Source organism: Tachysurus vachellii, chromosome 24, assembly GCF_030014155.1.
Source record: "Tachysurus vachellii isolate PV-2020 chromosome 24, HZAU_Pvac_v1, whole genome shotgun sequence".
Taxonomy (NCBI): domain Eukaryota; kingdom Metazoa; phylum Chordata; class Actinopteri; order Siluriformes; family Bagridae; genus Tachysurus; species Tachysurus vachellii.
The window spans coordinates 6,998,726-7,023,962 of record NC_083483.1 but is presented as its reverse complement, the minus strand read 5'-3'; the positions used below and the strand labels follow the sequence as shown (position 1 = coordinate 7,023,962).

Sequence of the window (25,237 nt, the reverse complement as noted above, 5' to 3'; positions counted from 1 at the left end):
TGAATATTCCTCTACGAAGAATTGATTCATGTTTTGGATTTTATTAGGCGTCATCTTATCAAACAAACATAAAGCTGAAGGAAAAAGAATTGCATCTTGAATGATCATATTCTCATTTATCAACATGATGTTTTGGTATAGATTCTGGATTTTTATTCTCAGAATCTTCATGTAAAAATCCTTGTATTCACATTTTTACAGCTTCTCTTCCAATGTGACCCAAATTGTGCAACTGTCACTTCTTACTTATAATAAATACAGTAAAAAAAAAAAAAAGATATTCTATGATTTGCGTAGTTTGTAAATCTGGTTAGAGTAAAAAGGACCTTTCTATTATTTTTTATTGATTATTTAAAGTTCCAGCATGTGGTCAGAGTTTAGATTTTGGTCTCATGTCCTCAGATTAGCTTCCAAACAAAGTCGTAATGGTGTTTGGCTTCTAGGGCTTCAGTTTGTTTCTGCCAATGAATGAATGCTTTTGAAGATCCTGTGTGTGTTTCTGTGTGCGTGCTTACGTGCATTCATGTACGCATATGTGAGTGTGCAGGGGTCTGTGTGTGTGTGTGTTGTACATGTGTGTGGTACATGTGTGTATGCGTGCATGCATATGTTTACAGTATGTGCTGCCTGTGTGTGTGTGTGTGTGTGTGTTTAACTTCGTGATGTAGGAATGCACAAAATAAAAAAGTAAGTACAGTTTCTGAATATACATTTCTATATCAATTCAACTAATTGCCAAAGAACACGTCATGAGTTTATTCTTATGTAAACTTTATATAGAGTGTGACAGTTTTGAGCTTGTGTGGACACACACACAAACACACACACACACACACACACACACACACACACACACACACACACACACACACACACATATACTGTATAGTATAAGCATTAATAAGCACATCTTGAAAGCTTCATCCCTTACACACCCTTTACATCCAAAATTCAAAATAAAAAAAAGAAAAGAAAAAAGAAAACGTGTTTCTGATTAAATATGTTCAGTCGGCTTAAAGCTGCGCATTCCTTTCTAAATATAGAGGCTTTTGGCATAGCTTCAACTCTGTGTGAGTTTACACACACACAGACAGATAGCTCTTTGGGAAAGTGGGAAAGTGGGAAAGAAAGAAAGAAAGAAAGAAAGAAAGAAAGAAAGAAAGAAAGAGACGATTTAATATTGTTCTTGTTATCACCTCAGATTATTAATACAGGTCTACTGAGTGCACTTGTATTTTGCGTCCCTCATGGTTTTTAAACGCAAAAAAATAAAAACAAAGCTATGGGTTTTAATTGATGTACAAATAAATTGAATTGCAGGACATTCAACATGATACGTGATTGCATCTGATAACAAGATTTCAGGCGATGTGAGGTTTAAACAGAAAACTTTAGAAAAGAAAACTTGCAATGATGTCTCGGTCTGTGAGGAACCCTAGAGCTGCTCTGAGGATAGAAAAAGATGTTAAATGCAGTTATAAAGAGCTATAAAGGAAGGAGAAACAAGGTATTAGAGAATCTGTACTTAAGTGTGTATCACATGCAAAGAGAGGGGTACAAACCACCTGATAAGATTTCAGTTTATCCCAATTTCTATTTACTGGGATAAAGAACTGCAAGATCTGCAAAAAACCTCACACTAGATATTGTATTAATATTGTCTTTGTCCTTTAGAGCTAATCATAAACCTGGCTCTGGCCTGTCCAGTAGCTCTGTCTGGTTGGAAATTCCTCCAGGATCACGTATCTATCTATCTATCTATCTATCTATCTATCTATCTATCTATCTATCTATCTGTCTATCTGTCTGTCTGTCTGTCTGTCTGTCTGTCTGTCTATCTATCTATCTATCTATCTATCTATCTATCTATCTATCTATCTATCTATCTATCTATCTATCTATCTATAATTAATGGAACACTTAAAAATGTATATATAGTGATATACTGTATTTGTCCCCTTACAGTTAGTATCTTATGGACAGACTTGAAGCAGAATCTCTAGCTGTAACAAGTTCAGAGAGCTGTAATAAGTTGTAGAGTGATAAACCTCATGACTAATTCTGAGCTGGAATTTTTTGGGAATTCAAAAACCGTTTTTCCAGGTTTGAATGTTTCAATACAGTCTGCATCCAATCAGTCCATGTAGAACTTCTTCTTTAAAGTCTTACTGCGCAACATCTTTTACTAGTTATGAGTTGATTTGGAAGTATATTCGACTCAACGTGTCGCTGAAAGCTTCATCCGTGGCCAAGTCTGGACCTCCTGGGGATAAGCAAGAAGAGTTTGGGTTAAAACTATACTGTTAGCAGAATTCATATCACTGATCCACCTTCATAATTGATCTGCTTCATTCTTCTATGCAGTCCACTTTAATTACCCAGCATGCTAATCATATTCACGAGCAGAACATTAGATTTGGCCTCAGCTGAATACAAGAGATGATGCCAGTTGTAGTTCTAATGATGCGAATGAAATTCAGTGCCGCATTTTCTCCCAGGACTTCTTTCACTAAGGACTTCTTTCTTGCAACACGACCAAATAGCTTGATGTTATGAAAGCGCTGTTTAACGGGCCATTTTGAAACTTGACATGTGGGAGGACGATGTGCTCGTCGGTCCAAATCACTTTCCTACAGCCCTAATCCTTCTTAATGATATTCTAACTGATTATGTGTTTTTAAATCCATGTGCAGGACAACAACCATTTTTGGTAAAAGTTCTTGGTTCTTTTTTCCCTGCTGATGGATGACAAAGGGACTTACTTTCCATGCGCGTAACCTCAAATTTATACACTTAATGTGACACTTATTAGTTAATGGCAGCACCAGCTCTTAGGGCTTAAAAATGAACAGCGCTCTCAAGTGGTGCAACAGAAAATTGTTTGCTTATAAGTATTGGCACCCTTTACAAGAGCATGCTAGGGTATGAGTGATATTTTGGGCTCAAACAGTAAGTTTTTTTGTAAGCAGTGCAATTTTTAAAAAATTATTACACAGAATTTTTGTGGTTCAAGGTAAGAATTTTTCTCTTGAACAAGCACTTCAGAGAGCAGAAGTACTCTTCTTCTACTTTCTGCTTTTCCCGTTAGGGGTCATCACAGAGAATCATCTGTTTCCACCTAACTCTATCCTCGGCATCCTCTACTCTCTCACCAATTAACTTCATTTCCGCTTTTAACACATTCATGTATCTCCTCTTTGTCCTTCCTCTTGACCTCTTAACTGGCAGCTCAATCTCCAGCATCCTTCTATCAATATAACCATCTCCCTCCTCTGTACATGTCCAAACCATCTCTGTCTATCCTCTCTGACCTTGTCCCCAAAACAGCCAACCTGAGCTGTCCTTCTAATGTGCTTGTTACTAATCCTGTCCATCCTCGTCACTCCTACAGAGAACCTCAACATCCTCATCTCTGCTACCTTTATCTCTGCCTCATCTTTTCCTCACTGCTACAGTCTCTAACCCATACAGCTGAGCTGCTCTCACTACTATCATCTACACCTTTCCTTTGATTCTTGCTGACACTCTTCTGTCACACAACACTCCTGTATAAACTATATATAGAAAAACTACAAATTCTAAAAGTCTAATTTCATATGAGCTTCATATTAACCAACACTGTGGTGTTAAAATATAAGAATTCCTTTGAAGGGTTTCTTGAATTTTGATGTTCAGGTCTGCATGGCTAAATCTATCCCTGAGGGAAATATTTCTTATATTTTCATCATTTAAAAAAGTGGTTACATAAAAGAGAAAGAGAATGATTTCTTCTGTTGTTTAAGCTGCTTTTTTTCCCCTCTTTAATATTTTAGTCTTGGCCAATTCTCACCCACTTTCATATGACATCTACCAAACCGAGAGGATCAAAGCTATGGTGTATTTGCTTCTGCTCATGTTGCATCAAAGGCAGCGCAACACCCTCAGAAAAAAGTGTTTTCTTCGTCCTTCTGCATGCGTGAGCGTGATTGACAGGATGCCTCCCATCTCTTCCAGACAACCCATTGAATTTTGCTTTGCGTTAAGTTCCAGCTGTGTCTGGCATCATCATCAGGTGACAAACTCCAGAGTATAGAATGAACTCTTTATCGGAAAAAGACACATTTTTTTCAAAGAATGGCAATAATTTAAATAATAAAAAAACATTTCAGTCACACCACTGTTTCTACTCAACCGGTATTAAACCTGGGAATATTGGAATATTAATTATATAACTCATATTGTTTCGTCCAAGAACACAAGAACGTAGTAACCATTTGTTTTGCTTGGAATATCCCATACGATGCTTTATGATATTTACTTTTTTATTAGACAACCATCTTTATGCAATGATGCAAGAATCTCTCTCTCTCTCTCTTTCTCTCTCTCTCAACAGCCTGTGAGTCAAGCTTTGTGATTTATTGCCGTGGTTGTAAATAGTTCCTCATGGTGTTCCTCACTTCAGGGGTGGAAAGTTATAAAACATTTACGATGCAATAATTGTCCAACCCAATATCATGGGTTTTTGGCAAACTCCACTTATCTCCTTACAATGTTTTGAAAACATTGTACCATATTTCATATTTTAGATCAAAATCACAATTTTATTTATATCTAATGTCCCAACACACATCCTTGTCATGCAGTGTGCTATTGAAACAATGTGTTTCTTGGTTGTTTGTGTCAGTGTGTTGTGTGTTGTGTGGGCTCAAGTGTGCAGTGATGTCATTCTCCGTTGAATTCTGTTCAACTGATTTCACCACTGGCTGCCTTGTCCATGTCCCACCCAGTGTGTGTGTGTGTGTGTGTGTGTGTGTGTGTGTGTGTGTGTGTGTGTGTGTGGAGAGAGCAAAAGAGGAAGGGGCCTCTTTCCCTCAATCTAAATTACTTCTTTCTTCTATTATTTTCCGTTCTGAGCTTACACTGAAGCTACACGCACAGTAACGTGTTGTCGTACTGGATGTAAATCCACCCTCAGTCCTGTATTTAGTACTCAGTACACCTTTTTTTATACTGCGCTTAAACCCCAGGTGCTTTTAACACCAGGTAGAGGAACGTTTCAATTTAGAAGCAGTATAGAAGCACCATGCTTCAAATTAGACTTTTATGTTGATAAACCTGCACTGTAGTGCCAATTATTTACAGTGTGAACGATGCAGTGTTAAAATGTTACAGCTAGATGCTTACAATCAGACAATCAGTCAGAAATTGAAGCTCATATCATATGCTTTACACTGTCCATGGTTATAAGGAATTAAAAAATATATATTCATAAAATTTCAGTTTTTTTTTTGTCTTTGACTTCTTGTATTTATGCATCTCATGAGGCTTAAAACAGCAAACATGATATGTTTTAATGATGATATTTAAAGCAATCACATGGTTTTGACACTGCAAATAGTCTTACTGCAAAAACAGTGTGAAATGTCAGATTATAAATAGCAAGGATTAATTGTTAACCCAGGTTATGTATGAGCAGTGTGAAACATCAAACAAGTTCACCCAGGATTCTGTAAATGTCTAGATTCATATTCAGTATAGTATTAAACATACAAGGAATACAAGTTCAATTCTATTAACTGTAGTAAATGATGTAGTATGAATTATGTTAATAAACATATACAATATATATGATAAAATATAAGATAACATTTGTGCCTGTTTTTTTTGGTGTTAATTGTTTCTGTAATTTAACACACCACACTGGTGATTATTGGCTTTTATGAATGTAGATACTCAGGTCTTTAAGAATTTGTATTTATTAATAAGAATTTCTGATTTATTTAGCTTTTTATAGGACAAAATATTCATAAAAAAGTTAAAATAAAACAAAATAATCCATTTGTTTATTCTGATTGAAATGTGTGATGAGTTTAATGAAATTATAGATAATGTGTCAAAATTTTACTCAGTTAAAGTGAGACTAAAATTTACAGTTAAATTGAGAGTAAAGGTTGCTATTCATTTTAAATCTATTGACTAAACAGTACACACTTTAACTCGTGAATTTAGTTTTTTTTTTTTCATGTTTTGATGTGAAAACTAATTTTTTTTAACTTATCTAAACCTTATCATATCTAAATCAGCAGCTGTGCAGGTTTGCCCTGAAATTTTTATTTTATCATTTAATCGCTGTAAGTTTGCTGCTCATATGTATGTGCTATGTAGTTTGCTAACAAACTAACCAGAAGCAAAATATTTGCATTTACAGTTAGTTTGAATTAGACTAGCGGTCCATTAGCTCCCACAACCGATGCTGGTCTTGCATGCCATTAGCAAAAAAAAAAAAAAAAAAAAAAAAAAAAAGGCTAACTTACTAAAACACACAGTTAAATATGACATAACTTACCTCAACATGCTTTTTCAAATTAAATGAAGTTCCTGGCTTCTAGGGAGGCAGAGGAGACGTTTTCCGTTCTTTTGTTATACAAGTATTTGCTTACTCCAGCATATTGAAACATTTTACTGAGGTAAATGTTTATATTCTCTTGGTAATTTAATTTGTCATGCTCTTTTGCATCTTTTATAAACCCCAAGACTGCAGTGTATATCTGGAGAGGAGGCGTTGAAGACGTCTTTATATTTATTTCTCAGTGAAAAACTGCATATCTGTATATTTGGATTTAGAAAATAATACATATAGGCAACAAAATAAACCATTATTTAAAGATATCAACCTTCTCTTCTCTTCTTCTTCTTCTTCTTCAGAATTTACTCACTCGATTTTCTAACTTTCTTATGTTCACAGGCTAATCAACTAACTAGCTTGCTAGCTAGCGATGCTGACAGAAAACTAGCACACAGCTCCATAAGTCATGCGGCTTGACTAGATAAGCTGGAGTTTTCAGTCCGGTAGAAAAGAAGAGGAAATAATGTATACACCAGTTTATACAGATGGCAGCATTAAGCATTATTACCCAGATAATGCATTTATTTAATCGGTAAAAATGTCTGATAAGTTGGATACTTCATGCACTTGATGGCTGAAGCTAAGGCAAGCTAAGCTAAGTTGCCAGTGGGTGAGAAAATATTTTCAAGATGGCAGAAGACACTACGGTCTTATAAATCTTATAAATCACTCTTAAATTAGTCCATGATGTGTGATTTACATTTTTTAAAAACAATTTCATCAGCACATTAAATGCATTTGATATTTACTAAGAAACTGCCTCTGCTTAGTGAAAAACGTTTACTAACATATTCCGCTCCAGAGATACTCACCTTCTAAAGTTCATACGCTAGACGCTAGAGTACGTTATGCACAGTGCAAAGTGTGTAGTATATCAATTTGGACACACATAATATCTTTGAACTTGACAACCAAAAGTGACCCCTGGCAAAAATGAGAACGTGAACATGTTCACAAACTGTTTAAATACTGTTTACAGAGGGGCTGTTTGAATATTTTGCTAGCTTTCTGAAACACTGTAAACTTATACTACATGTTACAAGCAGGCACTGGGTCTACAATTGGTGGCCAAAATGCAAATTAACAAGTCAGTTAGCTAGACAATATTAGATGGTTAGATAGTCATTTTAGTTTGCTTTTTTTTTACTTTACTTTTTCAGGTGGTAAATACTGGAAACGTGTAAATGTCCAAGCTCTAGTACTGTATAATCCACACATATAGCTTAGACTTCTTCTGGACTTGACTCATAAACTGTCACTTTTGCACATCGCACTTTGTGTCTTTTTAATTCATAAATCTGCACATAATTACACATATGCACTTTATTCCTAACAGTCATCCTATATTCATATTTCATCTGTAAATGTTTCTTTTTTAAAACTTTTTGTCTATTTATTTTCCCACTGTACAGCTAATGCCATTTTATATAATTTTCAGTAGTATACTACTTTACAGCTTTCAGTTCTATTTCCAATTTATTTTTATTTTATTTAGTTTATTATTTTAATTCTTTTCTTTTATTGTATTCTCTTTTTAATATTTTTTAAATCTGATCTATTCTATTCGATTATTTTAAAAAAGCAGACATTAACAAGCAATTGAATAATTGTTTATGTGACTGATAAAATTTTAATTCGAATTTTCTTTAGAAGATATAATCCAAATTGTACTAGTTTTGCTTTCCAAGACCTTGATTCCAAACCAATCTTTTTACTCATTCGTAAATGTTCCCTTGTGTATTGTAGTATTCTGTTGAAAAACAGTATCCTTAGCTGACATTTTGTCTTTTTTTAAAGATTTTTTAGGAAAGGTTTCAATAAAGAAAACCATTTGTTCCAGAAATGTACAACTGAGGTAGCGCTGGTGGCATAAATGATATCAGATGCTCCAGTTCTCCAGTAATTATATGATGTATTCAACCTGATCACATGAAAACACACCAAGAAAATGGAAGGAGACAGGGCAAGAAGTCTGGATTGTGTTTAATTTCTTGTGAAAAGGTATCTAATATCATGACCAGCTGAAACGGCTGCGTTTTATAATTATAAACATTAACTGACGTAATCGGTACAAAACTGTCCATTTTGGCAGAATGCTGAAGCAATACTAGACCTAATAACTATGTAATAATAAGATTAGATTAGATTGGATTACACTTTATTGTCATTGTGCAAAGTACTACTACCATGAAATGCAATTTAGCATCTAACCAGATACAAAAGTATTAATGTTATTATTTAGCATCAAAATCAATATTCCAGCTGGACAATGAGACAAAGCACAGGGTCCAAATTACACAGGAATGTCTTTTTTTTTTTTTTATAAGAAAAAGAAGGTTTTTGTTTTGGAAAGGTCGAGTCAAAGCCCAGACTTAAATCCAATTGAAATTCTGTGGCATGACGTGTGATTGCTCTCTTCCAACATTCTACAACTAATTTTGAAAAGTTGGAGAAAATTTGCATTGAGGATTAGGAGAAAAAAATACTAAAATAAAAATGTGCAAAGCTCACAGAGAAAACATCCGAGACAGGTCATATTTGTAACTGCTGCAAAAGGGCAGTTCATGCTGAGGGGGTGAATACTTTTTTTGTTTTTTTCTTGTTTGTATGTGTGTGGATGTGTGTGTGTGTGTCCATGCACTCCAGTTTCCTTCGTCCCCATATGCTATAGGCTGATTAGCATCTGTAATTCATCCATTGTGTGTGAGTCCGTGTGCGACTATGCCCTAGCACCCTGTCCTGGTGTCCCCTATCTCCTGGGATAGACTACAGGCTCCCTGCATCCCTGTATACAATAATACATATAAAGTGTTACAGGGAACCTGGAGTCTATCTCAGTAAACCTAGAGAGAAACCTAGATTTATACATAAAAGAGATCAAGTCCCAAAACCATCCCAGAGGCTTGCGCAACATCCTTCATGCAACTTCATCATCTCCATGTCGATTTCTGGATACAACATACAAGTTGCTTTGGTTAGAAGGATTTAAGGATTTGCATCTGAAGACAAGAAAAATATTGGCTTGTTCTGTCAGAACTCGCCTAATCAAATAATAAAGCTAATAAAGTATTGTACAGATGGGTAAGTCAGTGAAGGAGACCATGATCTTCCTGTCTTTTGTCCATATGTTTATTACCTCAATCTGAGTTTACAAAGAAATGCCAGTCAGCCGTCAGCATGTTGCCTGTATTGCCTGAATGTCCTGTCTCATAAACCCTTTATCTCACTCTGCCTCTTTCCTCTCTCTGTTTTTAGACTGCTTGAATCTGACTGGACTCTTATCACTATCAGGCAATGTCTGTTTAGAAGCTTTTTTATCAGAACACTCCCTCCCCCGGTGGCCTTTGCTTCAGGCGTCCTTTTTGTTTCCACTACCCCTGTATACACAATTACAAACACACTGTGTCCGACACACGTTATGACACATCTCTCTTTATACTTAGCCCGTGGAAATCACAAAACCATAGAAGTGATGATGTCTTACTTGGGTAACATGTAATGGCTCATATATAACTTGGATTATTGCAATACAAATTAATCTCTCCCTCTCTCTCTCTCTCCCTCTCTCTCTCTCTCTCTCTCTCTCTCTCTCTCTCTCTCACACACACACACACTCTCTCTCTCTCTCTTTCTCTCTCTCTCACACACACACACACACATGCTTGTATTACTATTTTATTGCTGTTTCGCCTGACTTGTGTTGTATAGTGCTGTACACTACTGGAAAAAAATCTGAAGGTGCATCCAATATCACGTACTTGTGCGCTATTGTGTAGTATACATAATGTGAGTAGTGTGTTCCAAAAAATTCCACAAGAAGAAGCACGCTTCAAGTACCCAGCTGATGCACTTATTCTACCGCAATGCTCGCAGCTTTGCTTATCTAGTGGAATATCGCTAATTCCACTGGAATTCATACACTAGACGCTAGAGTAAATAGTGTAAGTGCATAGTGTGTAATACATCCACTGTGATGCAACTTGAGTGTCTTTGATTAATTAGCAGTTTGATTTCTTTTATTCTACACTTTTATTTTACTCTAACCACTGAGGCAACTTGATATAACCTTACTGCCTGGTACCAAGCCGTACATTTCAGTGTTCCGGTGTTGAAAGTGGTTGCCTCGAAGATACATCTTTACCTAATTTCCATTAAACGGTGTAGAGCACAGACAATGTAACATTCTTATAAAAAAAGTAGTCAATCTAGAACCCTGATGGGTTCCTCGTCCTTACAGATACCTCAAGTAGAACCTGTTAGGGGTGATGAAAAGTATCCAAATGAAAGAGAGTAGATAGCAAAGTTTTCTGCTATGTATCAACTTATGTGTGATTATGTTGTCAGTCCTCTAAAACACAATTAGAAGTGTGTACTGTATACACATTTTTTCCAGAACTGTTTTTTGCCCGTATTCAAAAAGAATAAAATCTGCATTCATGAAATTCTATGTTCATTCCAATCCCAATTTGGAAAGATACTATGGAAGTTTTTACATTGTTAATAACTGTTGGGTTTCTGTTACATTAAGTGTTCCTCAAAAGAGACAAAGTGAAGAGCCCTTTATGGTAAACTGAACATAAACTGTAAACTGTTGTTTATGCCTCAGAGAAGAAAAATGGACCTTTCCAGTACTTGTTTTTATGACAGTTTATCCACAAGGAAATAGCTGGCTCTTTGATGTTGATGCAGTGGGTAGTGGTTCTGCTTCACAGCTCCATCATACAGAGGTACTGTACTGTCTACACGGGTTTTACAGATTCACCACTGTAACGTTGCTGTCAGATTTGTGGATTTGTTATTGTAAAATGTGTAAATGAGTGAGTAAAGTTGTGTGGAACAAACCCACCTCATGCAAAAGGTTTGGAGTATAAACCACCCCAGTCTCTGGATAAATCATAAGCTTGATCAGTCGTTACTGAAGATGAAAGTATCTCTTTTTTCCTCGAGAGACAAACCCAGGAAGCTTTTTGTGTTGTGAGATTTAACCTGATGTTTATACACTATAGGGCCAAAATTATGTAAACACCTGACCATTAAACCCATACGTGCTTGTTGAACACGGTTGACTTGGCCACCCATTTTATGTTAGAACAAGATTCCATTCATGTGGAAGGCTTTTACTAGATGTTGGGGATTAGTTCATTCAGCCACAAAAGCATTAGTGAGATCAGGCACTAATGCTGGAGGAAGGTTGATGTGCAGACAGTGTCGCAGTTCACCCCAAAGGTGTTCAGTGGGGTTGAGTTCAGGGTGCTGCACAAACGACTCCAGTTTTTCCACTCCAATCTTGGCAAACAATGTCTTCATGAAGCTTGCTTTGTGCACAGGCGCATTGTCGGTACATTAACGCGACATGCTACAGTATACAATGTGGAAGGCCTATGTATGGATACGATGGTCAGGTGTCCACATACTTTTGACAATATAAAGAACACACATGGACATTACACATCCTTTTTGACAGTGAATGTTTTTCAGCTCTTTAAAGGGGATAAACTAAATGACACAGCAAGGTCAAAGTGATTTACGGATATCATGTCGTGATGCCTATGTGGTGGCACAAAGCAATAAACACATAGCCATAGACAAACACCTAAACGTCACAAATCTTTCTAGGGGAGAAGATGGTGCCTGAATATTTTTGAATCCTCAGAAAGCCAACAAACTTAGAGGCAAACAAACAAAAAAAGTTTGTCCTGTAGTTACTTGTAGAGGGAGGGGAGAAGACAACAGGAGTTTCTTCCAAACCACTTTCTCCCTCCCAAACTCGAGCAGTTCTCCCTGGAGGAAGCCTCCACTGAGTGCGCGCGTCTTTCCCTTAAATAAACACGCAGCCTAAGTCTATTAGGACAGGATTTGAATTAAACAAGCGATGTAGCGCGGATTAAGGGATCTTATCCCAGTCGACGCCATGGGGAACGCGTGAGATTTTGGTGCGTATGTCCAAAAGACCCGAGTATGGCGTCGGCGCAAGGGCTCCTCCACAGCGTCTTCTCCTGCTCGTCCCCGGCTTCCAGGAGCATTACCAAGCGGCGGCTGCGCCAAACCCGCAGTTTAGACCCGGCTATAATCCGCAGCTGCGACGCCGACTCTGATTTACCGCGAGACGAGCTGTCAGAGAGAAGGAGCGACGAGTCGGTCGCGTCCCAAATCGACACGCAGCCGCACTCCAAGCTCACGACGGCGACGCTCAGACGGACGCACCAGCTGCTGTCGCCGTCCCTCTCCACTCCCGCAACACCTCTCGACACGTCGCCGTCTTCACACTTTCACTTCGATTATGACTTTAAAAGCGGGAAGAGGAACACGGCTTGGGATTTGCCCTTCCTCGCCAATTCGGGGGGCACTTCGGGCACCATCTTCTCCCCTAGAAAGTGGCTTCAGAGGAAAGCGCAGCATTCAGCTGCTCACGAGTACGTCGTCTGGAGGTCGGAGGTAAATTCATCAGTTTAGAATTAGATTAGAAAAATGCTAAGACAAATAAACATAACTTCTTTTCTAGATTCTAGTTTCTATAAGCCTTAATAAGTCAACCAAAATAATTAGAAAAAAAAAGGTTTTCAATAACATACCCATCATATCATATATATATATATTTATTTTATTTATATATTTATGTATATTAAATATATATTATATCATATCATATCACATCTTTCATATCATATCAAAAATCTCTGTTCACCCTTGTATACATTTAATTCATTCATTCATTCCTGAAGCATCCTAAAAGAACACATTCCTCTGTCAGGTACATTGCTCAATCCTGACCTGTGACTCATTAGACACTTAATTGTTAGCAGGGATGTCATGCAGAAAGCCAATCTTCCAGTTATCCACTCACGGGATTATCTTGGGTTTATGTTTTTCCCTCAGTTGTGAATCCTTGTGGATTTTGTAAATTAGCTGTGGATTACGACTTACGTATGTGTGTATGTGCATAATTGGATGATTGCTTCATATAGGTTTCTAAACACTTCTCTTGTACCTAATAGTGATTTGTATTTTTCATACTTTTAAACCACTTCGTTTACATAGTGTATATAGTGTATGTATACACACACACACACACACACACACACACACACACACACACACACACACACACACAATGTCCTGCCAGTGCCTAAACAGACATATGGAGTAGGACTGAGTAGAGTTGCTGCAGATAATGAACTCCTGCAAAAACATACTTCCAGGCTAGGAAGTACTTTAATGGCTAAATATTTGGCTGCCGTCCACACACATGCTGTGGTTGGGACATGTCAGACATTTCCTTTCTCATTTAAGCACCAGCTAAACTACACCTATGTGGCTGAAGCAATCTGCCGCTTCGGATCGACCATGTGGCATTTCTGCCGCTTCGGATTGACTCGGGTGTAATTCAGACTTTGTCAGGTTGGAAGTTTAATCTGGTTTATTTTGGTACATGGTAAGAATTTCTGCTTTTGTGCTCAGATTTCATGTATGCATATAAATAAACACTAAACAATTAAAGATTTACAGATAAAGATATTGTCTATCACTGGTCCAGATTCCTCAGTTCGATTCTGAGCTCAGGTCTACATTGTCTTTGTGGAGTTTTTCTGCATGTTCTTCCCACCTCGGTTTGTTCTCACCTCCTATGTGGATAGGTTCGAGTTTTTGTGTGTGTGTGTGTGTGTGTGTGTGTTTGGGTGTGCATGGTGCCCTGCTATGGACTGGCATCCCATTCAGGCTGTATTCCCAATATTCCCAGGCTAGACTACAGACCCAACACAACACTAAAGCAGTTACTCAAGATTCTTTCAATGAATGAAAAAATCCTGGTTCTTTAATCCAGCAGCCAAAACACACCGAACAAAGCATTTACATACATCAGTGTGTATACTTGTAAGTAATACAAGAAAACAGAAACAAGCTCTAAATAATGTTAAAAAAATATTTCTTTTCATTATATATCTTTATATATTATAATTTAATTGTGATTGTATACCAAGTTCCCAAGTGAACCTTACAGTATATAATATACAGCATATAAGTACTATATTAGACATATAAGTCACAGAGGTACACATGAAGGTTAAATAGATCTATATCTGAATTAAATAAGGACACATTGGTAAAATGTAACCTTAATACATAAAGGTTAAATAAGGACACAGATAAAATAGGTATACATGTAGGTTAAACAGGGACACATACGGTTTAATTTATTATACAGGTTAAGAAGACATACACATATACAGGTCATCTCTCTGCAGGTATACAGTTACTGATTAATTAGTGTGCTAATTTTTAAGTGATACACTATTCAGTCCATCAGATGTTATTTAACGGATCATTGTCAGCACAGTGACACTGAGTAGTGTGTGTGTGCAACAGTCCAGTCAGTATCTTATGCTTACTGTGTAATGTACATGAAACGATCACCTTTTGCTCATTAGAGATACAAAACACACTGGTGTAGACTAATATCATTATAAAATAAAATTATGTAATTAAAACAAGGTCATCATTGGTGTTATGTAAGTGGCATCTGTGTGATTAGCGCATTACTGACGATGCTGTAACCTACTGGTCATTTCTTGTCTTCTCTCAAAACTGTCCAAAAGTTTCAAGAGGATGCAATAAATCCACATTTTAGTTTCTGCTCGGATGCTGTGGATCTGTGCCACACGATTGATCAAAGTGCAGTGCATGACTGTTCCTTTCACGCTGCGCTTTTACAGCTGGGACTCCACACATCATTGGCTGCCTGCCTGAGTGACATTCAGAATAAGCAAACAAATTTTTGACAAATGAGCAAAGTAAAATATTTTTATAAGCACTTTGTGAAAAAAAAAAAAAAAGGTTTGTTTTCTGTGCTTTCAGAGGATTGTGCTGAACATGTCCAACTGGATTACAAGCTGATTGAAGTTGTGTTGATCTCAGTGATTTCAGTGTTTATACGATTTATTATTTTGCAAATGATATGCTATGAGACTGAAATAAGGGATGATTTAGGTTTGAACTCTGAGGTTTGACACAAGCAATCTATTCTTGTTGTGTATGTTGTGAAGTGATATGTAAGGCTTTTATATCGCTAGACTGTGACTGATGATTTTTTTGCTAATAGTTTGTTCCTATTAGAATTAATCAGGTAGTTGGATAAAAAATAAATAAATAAATAAATAAATAATAGCTAATATTTTTGGTGTGGTTTCTGGAAATACCCAGTTAGTGGAACTTTAGTACTGTCTATGTATTTCAAACATTTTTAGAAATGAAACCTTGAACTTGAATATCAATTTTTTGGGACTACTGAGACTTTGAGACTTCACGTACTTGATCGTTTCGGAGCAGACCTACTCAGTGTGTGTATATACCCAAAAACCCATGCTGTATATTCAGATTTCTGTCGAGTATCTTTTAATGACGCATTTACATAAAAGATGGCAAATACAACTCACAGATACAAATACAAGTACACAGATGTGCCTTTTGTGTACAGAGATCAATCGTTATTTTTTTTAACTCATGTTTTTCTCAACTACTATTGTTTCGTTGCGGATTAAGCAGATCAAGGATTTAGAGACGACTCGTAATCCGCCTTTCACAAAGCCATAACTCTGACCCCATGCCCTTCTTCCTTAAACTCCTTCCTTATCTGTGTCGATAAGATTAGTTTTCTTTTGTTCGACATAGCTATGCATAGGTTTAACAAAAAGTTTGTACAAAAAAAAGGAAAAGAACGCATTGATCTTTAACCAACGCTGGGTTGTGAAATATTTTTTTGCCTCAGGTAGAAATGTGCCATTGTTCTTATGATAATAGGGCAACAGTTTCTCATGGTTTTATGATTATACTATTTTATTAAAATAAATCTTACGTTATGTTTATTTGTACACTGTCAGGTACCAGATTGTATTGTTCACTGTTGCTGAAGTTGCACCATCGAGGGTGAATGATGGAGATTTTGCTGCTTTACTATGTATATTTCACCTAGAAACTCGAATATATTGTGCTACCTTAAAGTCCATAATTAGACCTTAAAGTTTAACATTGTAGAGCTGCACTCCAAAAGCTAATTAATGATACAGTGCTTTATCTTTATCCAAGATAAAGATATTTATGAATGATTCAAAACACGAACCTTTGATGGTACCAACATGACAACAAAGAAAATGCAAGGGAATGTTGGTTAACTTTATATCTCATACCTGTTTCTTTAAAAACATTAAACTTGGAAGCATCTTTTTTGCAAAATATTCATGCGGAAATCGTTTCCATTGTAATTGCTCTCAGATAAACCCAGTTTTTTTTTCAAATAGAACCAGAAACAGCCAACAAATTTCAAGAAACTACCATTAATAGCTGCCTGTTTATTCCTAGCTCAGACTAGTGTTTAGACAAATGCACACTATACATTCATTCATTTTCTACCGCTTATCCGAACTCTCTCGGGTCACAGGGAGCCTGTGCCTATCTCAGGTGTCATTGGGCATCAAGGCAGGATACACCCTGGACAGAGTGCCAACCCATCACAGGGCACACACACTCTCATACACTCACACAATCACACACTACGGACAATTTTCCAGAGATGCCAATCAACCTACCATGCATGTCTTTGGGGGAGGAAACCGGAGTACCCGGAGGAAACCCCCGAGGCACGGGGAGAACATGCAAACTCCACACACACAAGGCAGAGGCGGGAATCGAACCCCCAACCCTGGAGGTGTGAGGCAAACGTGCTAACCACTAAGCCACCGTGCCCTCCCGCACACTATACAGTATAGCAATATTGTGGTTTATTAAGTAACTCATTATAGGCACTTTTCTAATCTCAGATATTTTTTCCCTCCAGTCTTTATACTTTTCCTTTATATCAGAAAGACAGACAGAGAAGAAAGTGTGACAGTTTACATTACAGCAAATGTTCTACCTTTACACTAAAGAAGTGCTCATCCTTTACCTCGTGCCTTTTTCCAGTCAATGCTTTATACTATTTTCAAACGTTGCTTTACGCACATAAGAGATCATACAATGGTCTTTAGATGGCTGTTTTTTTCTGATATTCCATTAACCCTCTTATATATTAAACACAGAAAGGATTTCCATAATTCTGCGATGCACAATTTTGTTTGTATTCGTCATGCACAAGGCCAGGATTTTGTCCTCGTGCCGTGTTTCCTTCAAACATATATATATATATATATATCAATTCAGTTTAACATAGACACAACACTGAGGGTTTCTTTAAGCTATGAGATCATTGTTTAGGGCACTTATCAGAAACCAGGTTCAAGGATGGGGGCAAAATCGATAAGCTATTATTTAATGAATGAAATGGACCAAAATTACACAAATTGGCAACTCCTTAAATATATTACTATTTTAGTTAGTATATATTGCATTCTAATGCAACACTATATGTTTCTACGTTATCATGATTATGTAGTAATAATGTGTTTATTGCAATTATGGATTCTGTATTGGGTCATAGTAGGAAATCGTGTACAGGTGACCACACTATGCAGATGAGTGACATATTAATAAAGAAAACATCATCCGAAAGGTTTAAACTATTCTACCATTCTTTTTTTCATCATGTTTTATTGGTACAGTGCTCTGTCTAAAATGTTGATCCAAAGTCTCCTACACATGGAACCATAACCATGGTCAGAGTTTTAAAAACAGCAGTCCATTTGAGGCAGTTCTTTGAGTATTTGAGTACACGGTAATGGCCTCTTTTAGCATGATAATTCTAAAGAAAGAAAGAAAGTTCATTGTGTTGCCTCCAGATCTCCAGATCTTAACCCAATTGGGTATCTGTGAACAAGTCCGATCAGCGGAGGCCACACCTCACATCCTCCAGGACTTAAAGAATCTGCTACTAACGTATTTGTACTAGATACACCACTGAGCTCACCTTTAGCTGCTTCGTATGTTATGTCTGATCAGTGAATGTGGCATAGACCATCCTGGTGATCATACTTGAGCATGAATACAAGAAGGGGATTCCCACCACCACTGGCAGGTATCTGAGGTTCACAGAACCAGAGATACATATGTAATTAGGATTTTCTTACAAGAGGGAAGAATCTTGACTGATTCAAAATGAACGTGAGACCTTGAGGCAATTTACCTGGTATGCACACCTGTTTTAAGAGAGAACAGAACATTGGGAACATTTTATGCTGGCTATGACGGTTAAACTCATGAACATCTAATGACTAAAGTTTAATCATTCCCTCGTGATTTATCATTATATAATGTCAGATTTGGCATTAACTTAGATGTTTACTCTTTTCATTTGAAAAAAAGAGTCATTTAGACCGCGTAAACATGATATGTGTTGTTCGGTTTATAATTTCAAATTGGAGGAAGTCTTAGTGTTCTTAAACGTGTGTGCCTGAATGTCTCGTGGAAATAGGAACCCGCTGTCATGGGGTGCTATTATACACCTTTTACTGAAGATTTTAAACACAATATGGTAGTAATATAAGACAGCTTGTTTGACTAGTTCAGATATTCAGCAGGAAAAGCAAGACCAGAGGGACAATGTGAGGACTAAAGGGGAGAAAATGTAACAGGGTTGGGTCACAACTAGCATCATGTGGTGCAGCATGGCACTGGGAGGACCAAGTTAGCAGTGAGTTTTTTTAATGCTATAAGCATAAAATGTGTAGACTGATATTGACATTAAATCGTTTGGAATAAATATACTGTAAATCTTGGTTGCATTTTCAAGAGGTTGAATTGTTTTACTAGTGTAGTTCATTATAAAACATGATAGCCACATCAAGTTGTGTGAACGTATTTCTTCTTTTACACTCCTACTTTCATGTTTTGGATATTGAACCCAAGTTTAAAGCTTTGCTTGAATAATAATAATAATAATAATAATAATAATAATAATAATAATAATAATAATAATAACAATGTGTGGTTTATACACTCACCGTAATCTTTATTAGGAACAACTGTACACCTGAGCATTCATACTGTTATCTGATCAGCCAATCATGTGGCAGTAGTGCAATGTAGATTGCAAATACAGGTCAGGAACTTCGGTTAATCTTCACATCCCATCATCAGAAAAGCTCTGGAACTTTAACCATGACATGGTTGTTGGTACCAGTTTCTGAAATTCGGGTTAGGGTTAGGGTTAGGGTTCTGTTTCGGAAATTCTCAAACCAGCCACATCTGATACCAAAAACCATGCCATGGTTAAAGTCACAGAGATCACACTTTTTCTTTTTTTCTGATCTTTGATGTAAATGTTAACTAAAGCTCCTGACTTACTATATACAGTATGTGCATGATTTTACACATTGTGCTGCAACCACATGATGGAATAACTGAAGGTACAGTTGTACAGGTGTTCCTAATAAATTGGACGGTGTGTGAATGTGAGATTGAATATGATCTAAAATGTGAGAGCATTTATAAATAAGATTACTGTGGAGTGGAAAGGTTTGTACCACCATTTTTTTTTTATTTTTTATTTTTTATTTGACTTACAAAAAAATTCAGGAATTCCAACAAATGTCCTGAAACAAATCTAAATCAATTACATAAGGCAAACAAATTGTCTACAAAGAGACAAAACATATCATCTTGACCCTCTCAGCCTGAAGACCAGAGTTATGTCAAGATAAATGGACAAATATTGGTTAAGCAGTCTGCCATGGAAGAGATAGGAGTGAATATTACAACTTGAGAGGTTCCACAAGCTGCTGGAGTATATATATATATATATATATATATATATATATATATATATATATATATATATATATATATATATACTCCAGCAGCTTGTGGAAACTTTGTGTATGTGACTTGCGGGTCACTCGTGTTTCTTTGCTTTATGGATATGACTTTATTTATTTTGGGGAAAACTGGACAGGTGAGTACTTCACATGACATATATATATATATATATATATATATATATATATATATATATATATATATATATATATATATATATGTCATGTGAAGTACTCACCTGTCCAGTTTTCCCCAAAATAAATAAAGTCATATCCATAAAGCAAAGAAACACGAGTGACCCGCAAGTCACATACACAAAGTGACCCGCAAGTCACATACACAAAGTGACCCCCAAGTCACATACACAAAGTGACCCGCAAGTCACATACACAAAGTGACCCCCAAGTCACATACACAAAGTGACCCTCAAGTCACATACACAAAGTGACCCTCAAGTCACATACACAAAGTGACCCGCAAGTCACATACACAAAGTGACCCTCAAGTCACATACACAAAGTGACCCGCAAGTCACATACACAAAGTGACCCTCAAGTCACATACACAAAGTGACCCTCAAGTCACATACACAAAGTGACCCGCAAGTCACATACACAAAGTGACCCTCAAGTCACATACACAAAGTGACCCTCAAGTCACATACACAAAGTGACCCTCAAGTCACATACACAAAGTGACCCTCAAGTCACATACACAAAGTGACCCTCAAGTCACATACACAAAGTGACCCGCAAGTCACATACACAAAGTGACCCGCAAGTCACATACACAAAGTGACCCTCAAGTCACATACACAAAGTGACCCTCAAGTCACATACACAAAGTGACCCGCAAGTCACATACACAAAGTGACCCTCAAGTCACATACACAAAGTGACCCGCAAGTCACATACACAAAGTGACCCGCAAGTCACATACACAAAGTGACCCTCAAGTCACATACACAAAGTGACCCTCAAGTCACATACACAAAGTGACCCGCAAGTCACATACACAAAGTGACCCGCAAGTCACATACACAAAGTGACCCGCAAGTCACATACACAAAGTGACCCGCAAGTCACATACACAAAGTGACCCTCAAGTCACATACACAAAGTGACCCTCAAGTCACATACACAAAGTGACCCGCAAGTCACATACACAAAGTGATCCGCAAGTCACATACACAAAGTGACCCTCAAGTCACATACACAAAGTGACCCTCAAGTCACATACACAAAGTGACCCGCAAGTCACATACACAAAGTGACCCTCAAGTCACATACACAAAGTGACCCTCAAGTCACGTACACAAAGTATATATATATATAAGTGTATATATAGTATAACATACAGCATTTAAGCAATATAATACCAAGGGTCTAATTTCCTTAATGACTGCTTCTGGAAAATCCTGCTAACAACCGTTAAAAGCTAGATCTAGGTGCAAGCTGAATCTAAAAGGACTTCATCTTTCATATTTTCTCCTCCGTCGGGTTCAGACTGGTTTAACCCGTCCATCAGGCATGTAGAATTAAAGCGACCTTGTGGGAGGAAGCGGAACTGACATGGAGGTGATAACTTGTTAAACGGCTTGCTCAAGGGCACAGGAAGGGTAGAGGAAGGGTACAGAACACTAGCATCTAAACTATGATGAACCGTGCTCAATATCATAGCCAAACACTGCTGAAATAAGTGTATATATTTACGTCATGCATACACCCATTATTAATGCAGTTATATTATATATCACACAATAGGGTGTATTGACTGATATAGCGACATTTCGAGGAAATATTATATATAGTTTCTGTGATTATTTCTGCCTGCAAAACTGAATGGAATGTTGTTGTTTTTTTAAATCCATTTACATGGAGTGTCCTTGTAAGTTGTTATTGCAGAAAAAAGTGATTTAAAAAACTACTGAATTGTGATTTGCTCCTGCTACAGAAATTGAACCAATAAGAATTGAGAATTCAATAGTGTCGTAGTATCAGTGTCTTGAATACGTAACCATAACAATTAGCGCTTCAATGCAGAACGCAGGTATACAGTGAGGTCCAAATATCTGTTATTTAAAATGGGAAATGAACAGAAATGTATAGAAATTTGCAAATTTGTGAGATTGAGCACGAAAACTGCTTTGTATTAAAGGTGAAATTGTCCTCTTGTCTAATCTCTTCTACTGAAACATGTGATCAGATCCATAAAGTATAACACATATTGGTGGAGTCCATGCAGAGCTTGAGCGCTCACTGTTATTAATGCCGAAACAGGGATGAAGCAGACACAAAGAAAATTGAACTTTATGTTAATATTTCTAATATCTAACTTTTCACTCATACTGTTGTCAGTAATATCGTTGGTAATGAAAATTTGTCGTATTGGTATCTCTCAGAGTTTTGGACCTGGCTGTGTATTTTAATGTGCTTGTTGATACACTAGTGTTTGTCTAGTACAGGACCTGTGTAACAACAAAGATGGAAAGAACTCGAGTGTCAGCTCTCCTTTGAGTTTCCTAGAAAGGTAAAAAATACTTCAAGTTACACTTTGCAGTTTCTCAATAACATGACAAGGTGTGTTTTTATCTTGTTAACTGAAAGACAGAGATAAAATGAGGGAATGACTGTTTTTATAACTCTTAAAACATATTAATAGCAGCCTCTAACTCATTAAATATTAAATATAAAGATGTTCTTTAATAATAACAGAGATAGATGACAAGATTTTGCAGATTGTTGAAAAAATGCTTGCTTTTGTGGCTTTTTTTATTTGTGATGCATTTTGTGCCGTTTTTAAAAGAAAATTCTTCTTTCTTCTGCGTAAAATCTGCGTTAATTTAGAAAAATTGCAAACTCCTTCGAATATTGGCGAGTTTGCTTGATTTTTCAAAGACAACATCTCAAAAAAATCCTGGAGGAAATGATAAATGATCAGATGTGCTGAATGTTTCATGTACTGAACATTTTCAAGCTTTTATTTACGCTAAGATCAAATAACAGTACTATAACTTAGCATTAGTTATTCACCTAAACCAAAAAAATGCTCAGGCACAGGCCTTCTTCACTTCCTGTCTACTTGCATGATAAACATTAATGGCAAAAAGAAATAATAAATAATCAGAAATAAAGAACTACCAAACATGTAGAGTTTTTATATAACTATCCCTTCACATACAGTATATGCTCAAAATCTGTTACTGTTTTATGAATTATGTCCAAATTAGAAGATAAACATCCATGTTGATGTGAGACGATGCTACTGTCCCTGAGTCCGAGGTCACAGAAGCGTAGACGGAAAAAATCATCTGTGTACAGAAGCACGAAGCCCACACACCGTGATGCCAGCAAACACATTGTTACTGCTAGACAAACTGCTAGTCGCCGAGTTGCTGATGAGGAGTTTGAAGGTAGCGCTGGTGGTCCTGAGCAGCTCACATCTGTTTAAGGTACAGTTTCAGATTAGGTAATCGGATACTGTTTGTACGACCAAATCGTGTAGGACCCGTGTTGCACTGCGAGATAGCGATAATCATCAACCCTTCAGAAACACATAATGAACAGCATGTGCTTACTTTAACTCAGGATTCAGCACGGCAAAAGACTTAGAGACATGCGAGGGAACACAAAAGGGCAACGTGTGTTAAAGCAGACGATACGCTAACGGTTTGGACCTGTACTCGATCAAACTCGTACTGGATTATTAGATCAAATGAACAAACAATTCTTAGAAAAAAAAAAAAGAGAACATATGTATCTTTCGACACACCCTTAAAGTCAGGTCACCTAAACATCCAGCCTTTTCCTGTGAAAATTCTGCACTTGTGTGACCCTGTCTTGCTTACAATACCTCAGATAACCTTAGAAATGCCTTTGTAAAGTAAACTGGAGTCTAGAGGGTGAATCCTGTGTGCTTAAGAGCTGATGAATGAAAAATGCTGTAAAGGATAACGTTGGAAATGTTTCATTTTTAAAACAAAAGAGCTGTTGATTAGAATTGACTAATCATTCAGATGAAGCAGACCCAGAAATGGAGTCTCTATGGAATAATGCTACAGTCAGTTGAGCTGACTGTAATGCATGCAAGTGAAAAGCAAAATGCTACGACTTTTAATGAAGCCACAAAATGGAATTCGTGCCTGTTTTGTTGTGTCCAGCATTATGTTCAAGCACTGAATTCATTAAAGTGGTGATTAATGTTATATATGAAAGTAGACACCCAGGGCTTTAAGAATCTATAGTGTTTCATCAGGATTTCCTCACCTAATAAGATCAATATATTCACAGATTAGTTTTTTAAAACCTTTTTTTTTTCACATGACTGTTTCTATCTTCAAAGTATACGGTGATATCGAACACATTTCCACTCTCTGAGATGCCCCAAGTACTTGTTCATAAGCATCTTAAATTTGAAAGTGTTATCTTCAACCACTAAAATTCTGTGTAAGGTTATTAACAGAGAAAAACATTTGTATCGATAGCGGTAAAATAATGAATTTGTTTATACGGATTGAAAACGTCGGTCCCGTTAGTTGATGTGCTTTGAGTCACAAATGAAACTATACACTGTCACAAAGTTCAGGAGAATTAGCTTAATAGCCAATATCTGTTGTCGTTATTGTCATATCCTATCAAGTGCACCTTCTGAGATCAGGGGTATGTTAAAGGTTAAAATTCTGCGATCAGACGGTTCAAACCTTCCAGAGAGACACAAGAAGCAACCTAACCTTCAAGTTTTGGATAAAAAAGTCTACAAAATCTACAAAACATCTGATTACTATCATATGATGCCTCAAATGTCATATTTTCAGATCTTTCACTGCACACAGCAACTCATTCATCCTCTATAAAGTAAGTAAACGGAGTCTGCTTGACTTCCTGCAGCTCCAATTTTCATTTCCTGTCCTGAATCTTCAAGCCTATTTTAGCAAAATCGCTCTAGTTATCTCAGATTTAAAACCTTTAATATGTTTTAGCCATTCCCAAGGTCTTAGAAATAAAAATGTCAATTTCAGTGTAAGCTCATACCAAATTGATCCGGTGTATACGACTTTTGTGAGATTACCGTTGTCTGAGCTTAGATAAACAGCACATCAATCAACCAATCAAG

General features: G+C 36.8%; 1 protein-coding gene across 2 annotated transcripts in view; it reads left to right on the top strand.

Annotated features, from left to right (window-relative positions):
* Nucleotides 1-12,143: 12,143 nt before the first annotated feature.
* The window catches only part of LOC132839662 (rho GTPase-activating protein 6), a 127,063-nt gene continuing 113,969 nt past the window's right edge, over nt 12,144-25,237 (top strand). For both annotated transcript variants that reach the window (XM_060860762.1, XM_060860761.1), the window contains exon 1: nt 12,144-12,820. In XM_060860762.1, the coding sequence (XP_060716745.1) occupies nt 12,344-12,820 (477 nt within the window). In that variant the 5' untranslated portion in view covers nt 12,144-12,343. The remainder of the gene's footprint in view (nt 12,821-25,237) is intronic.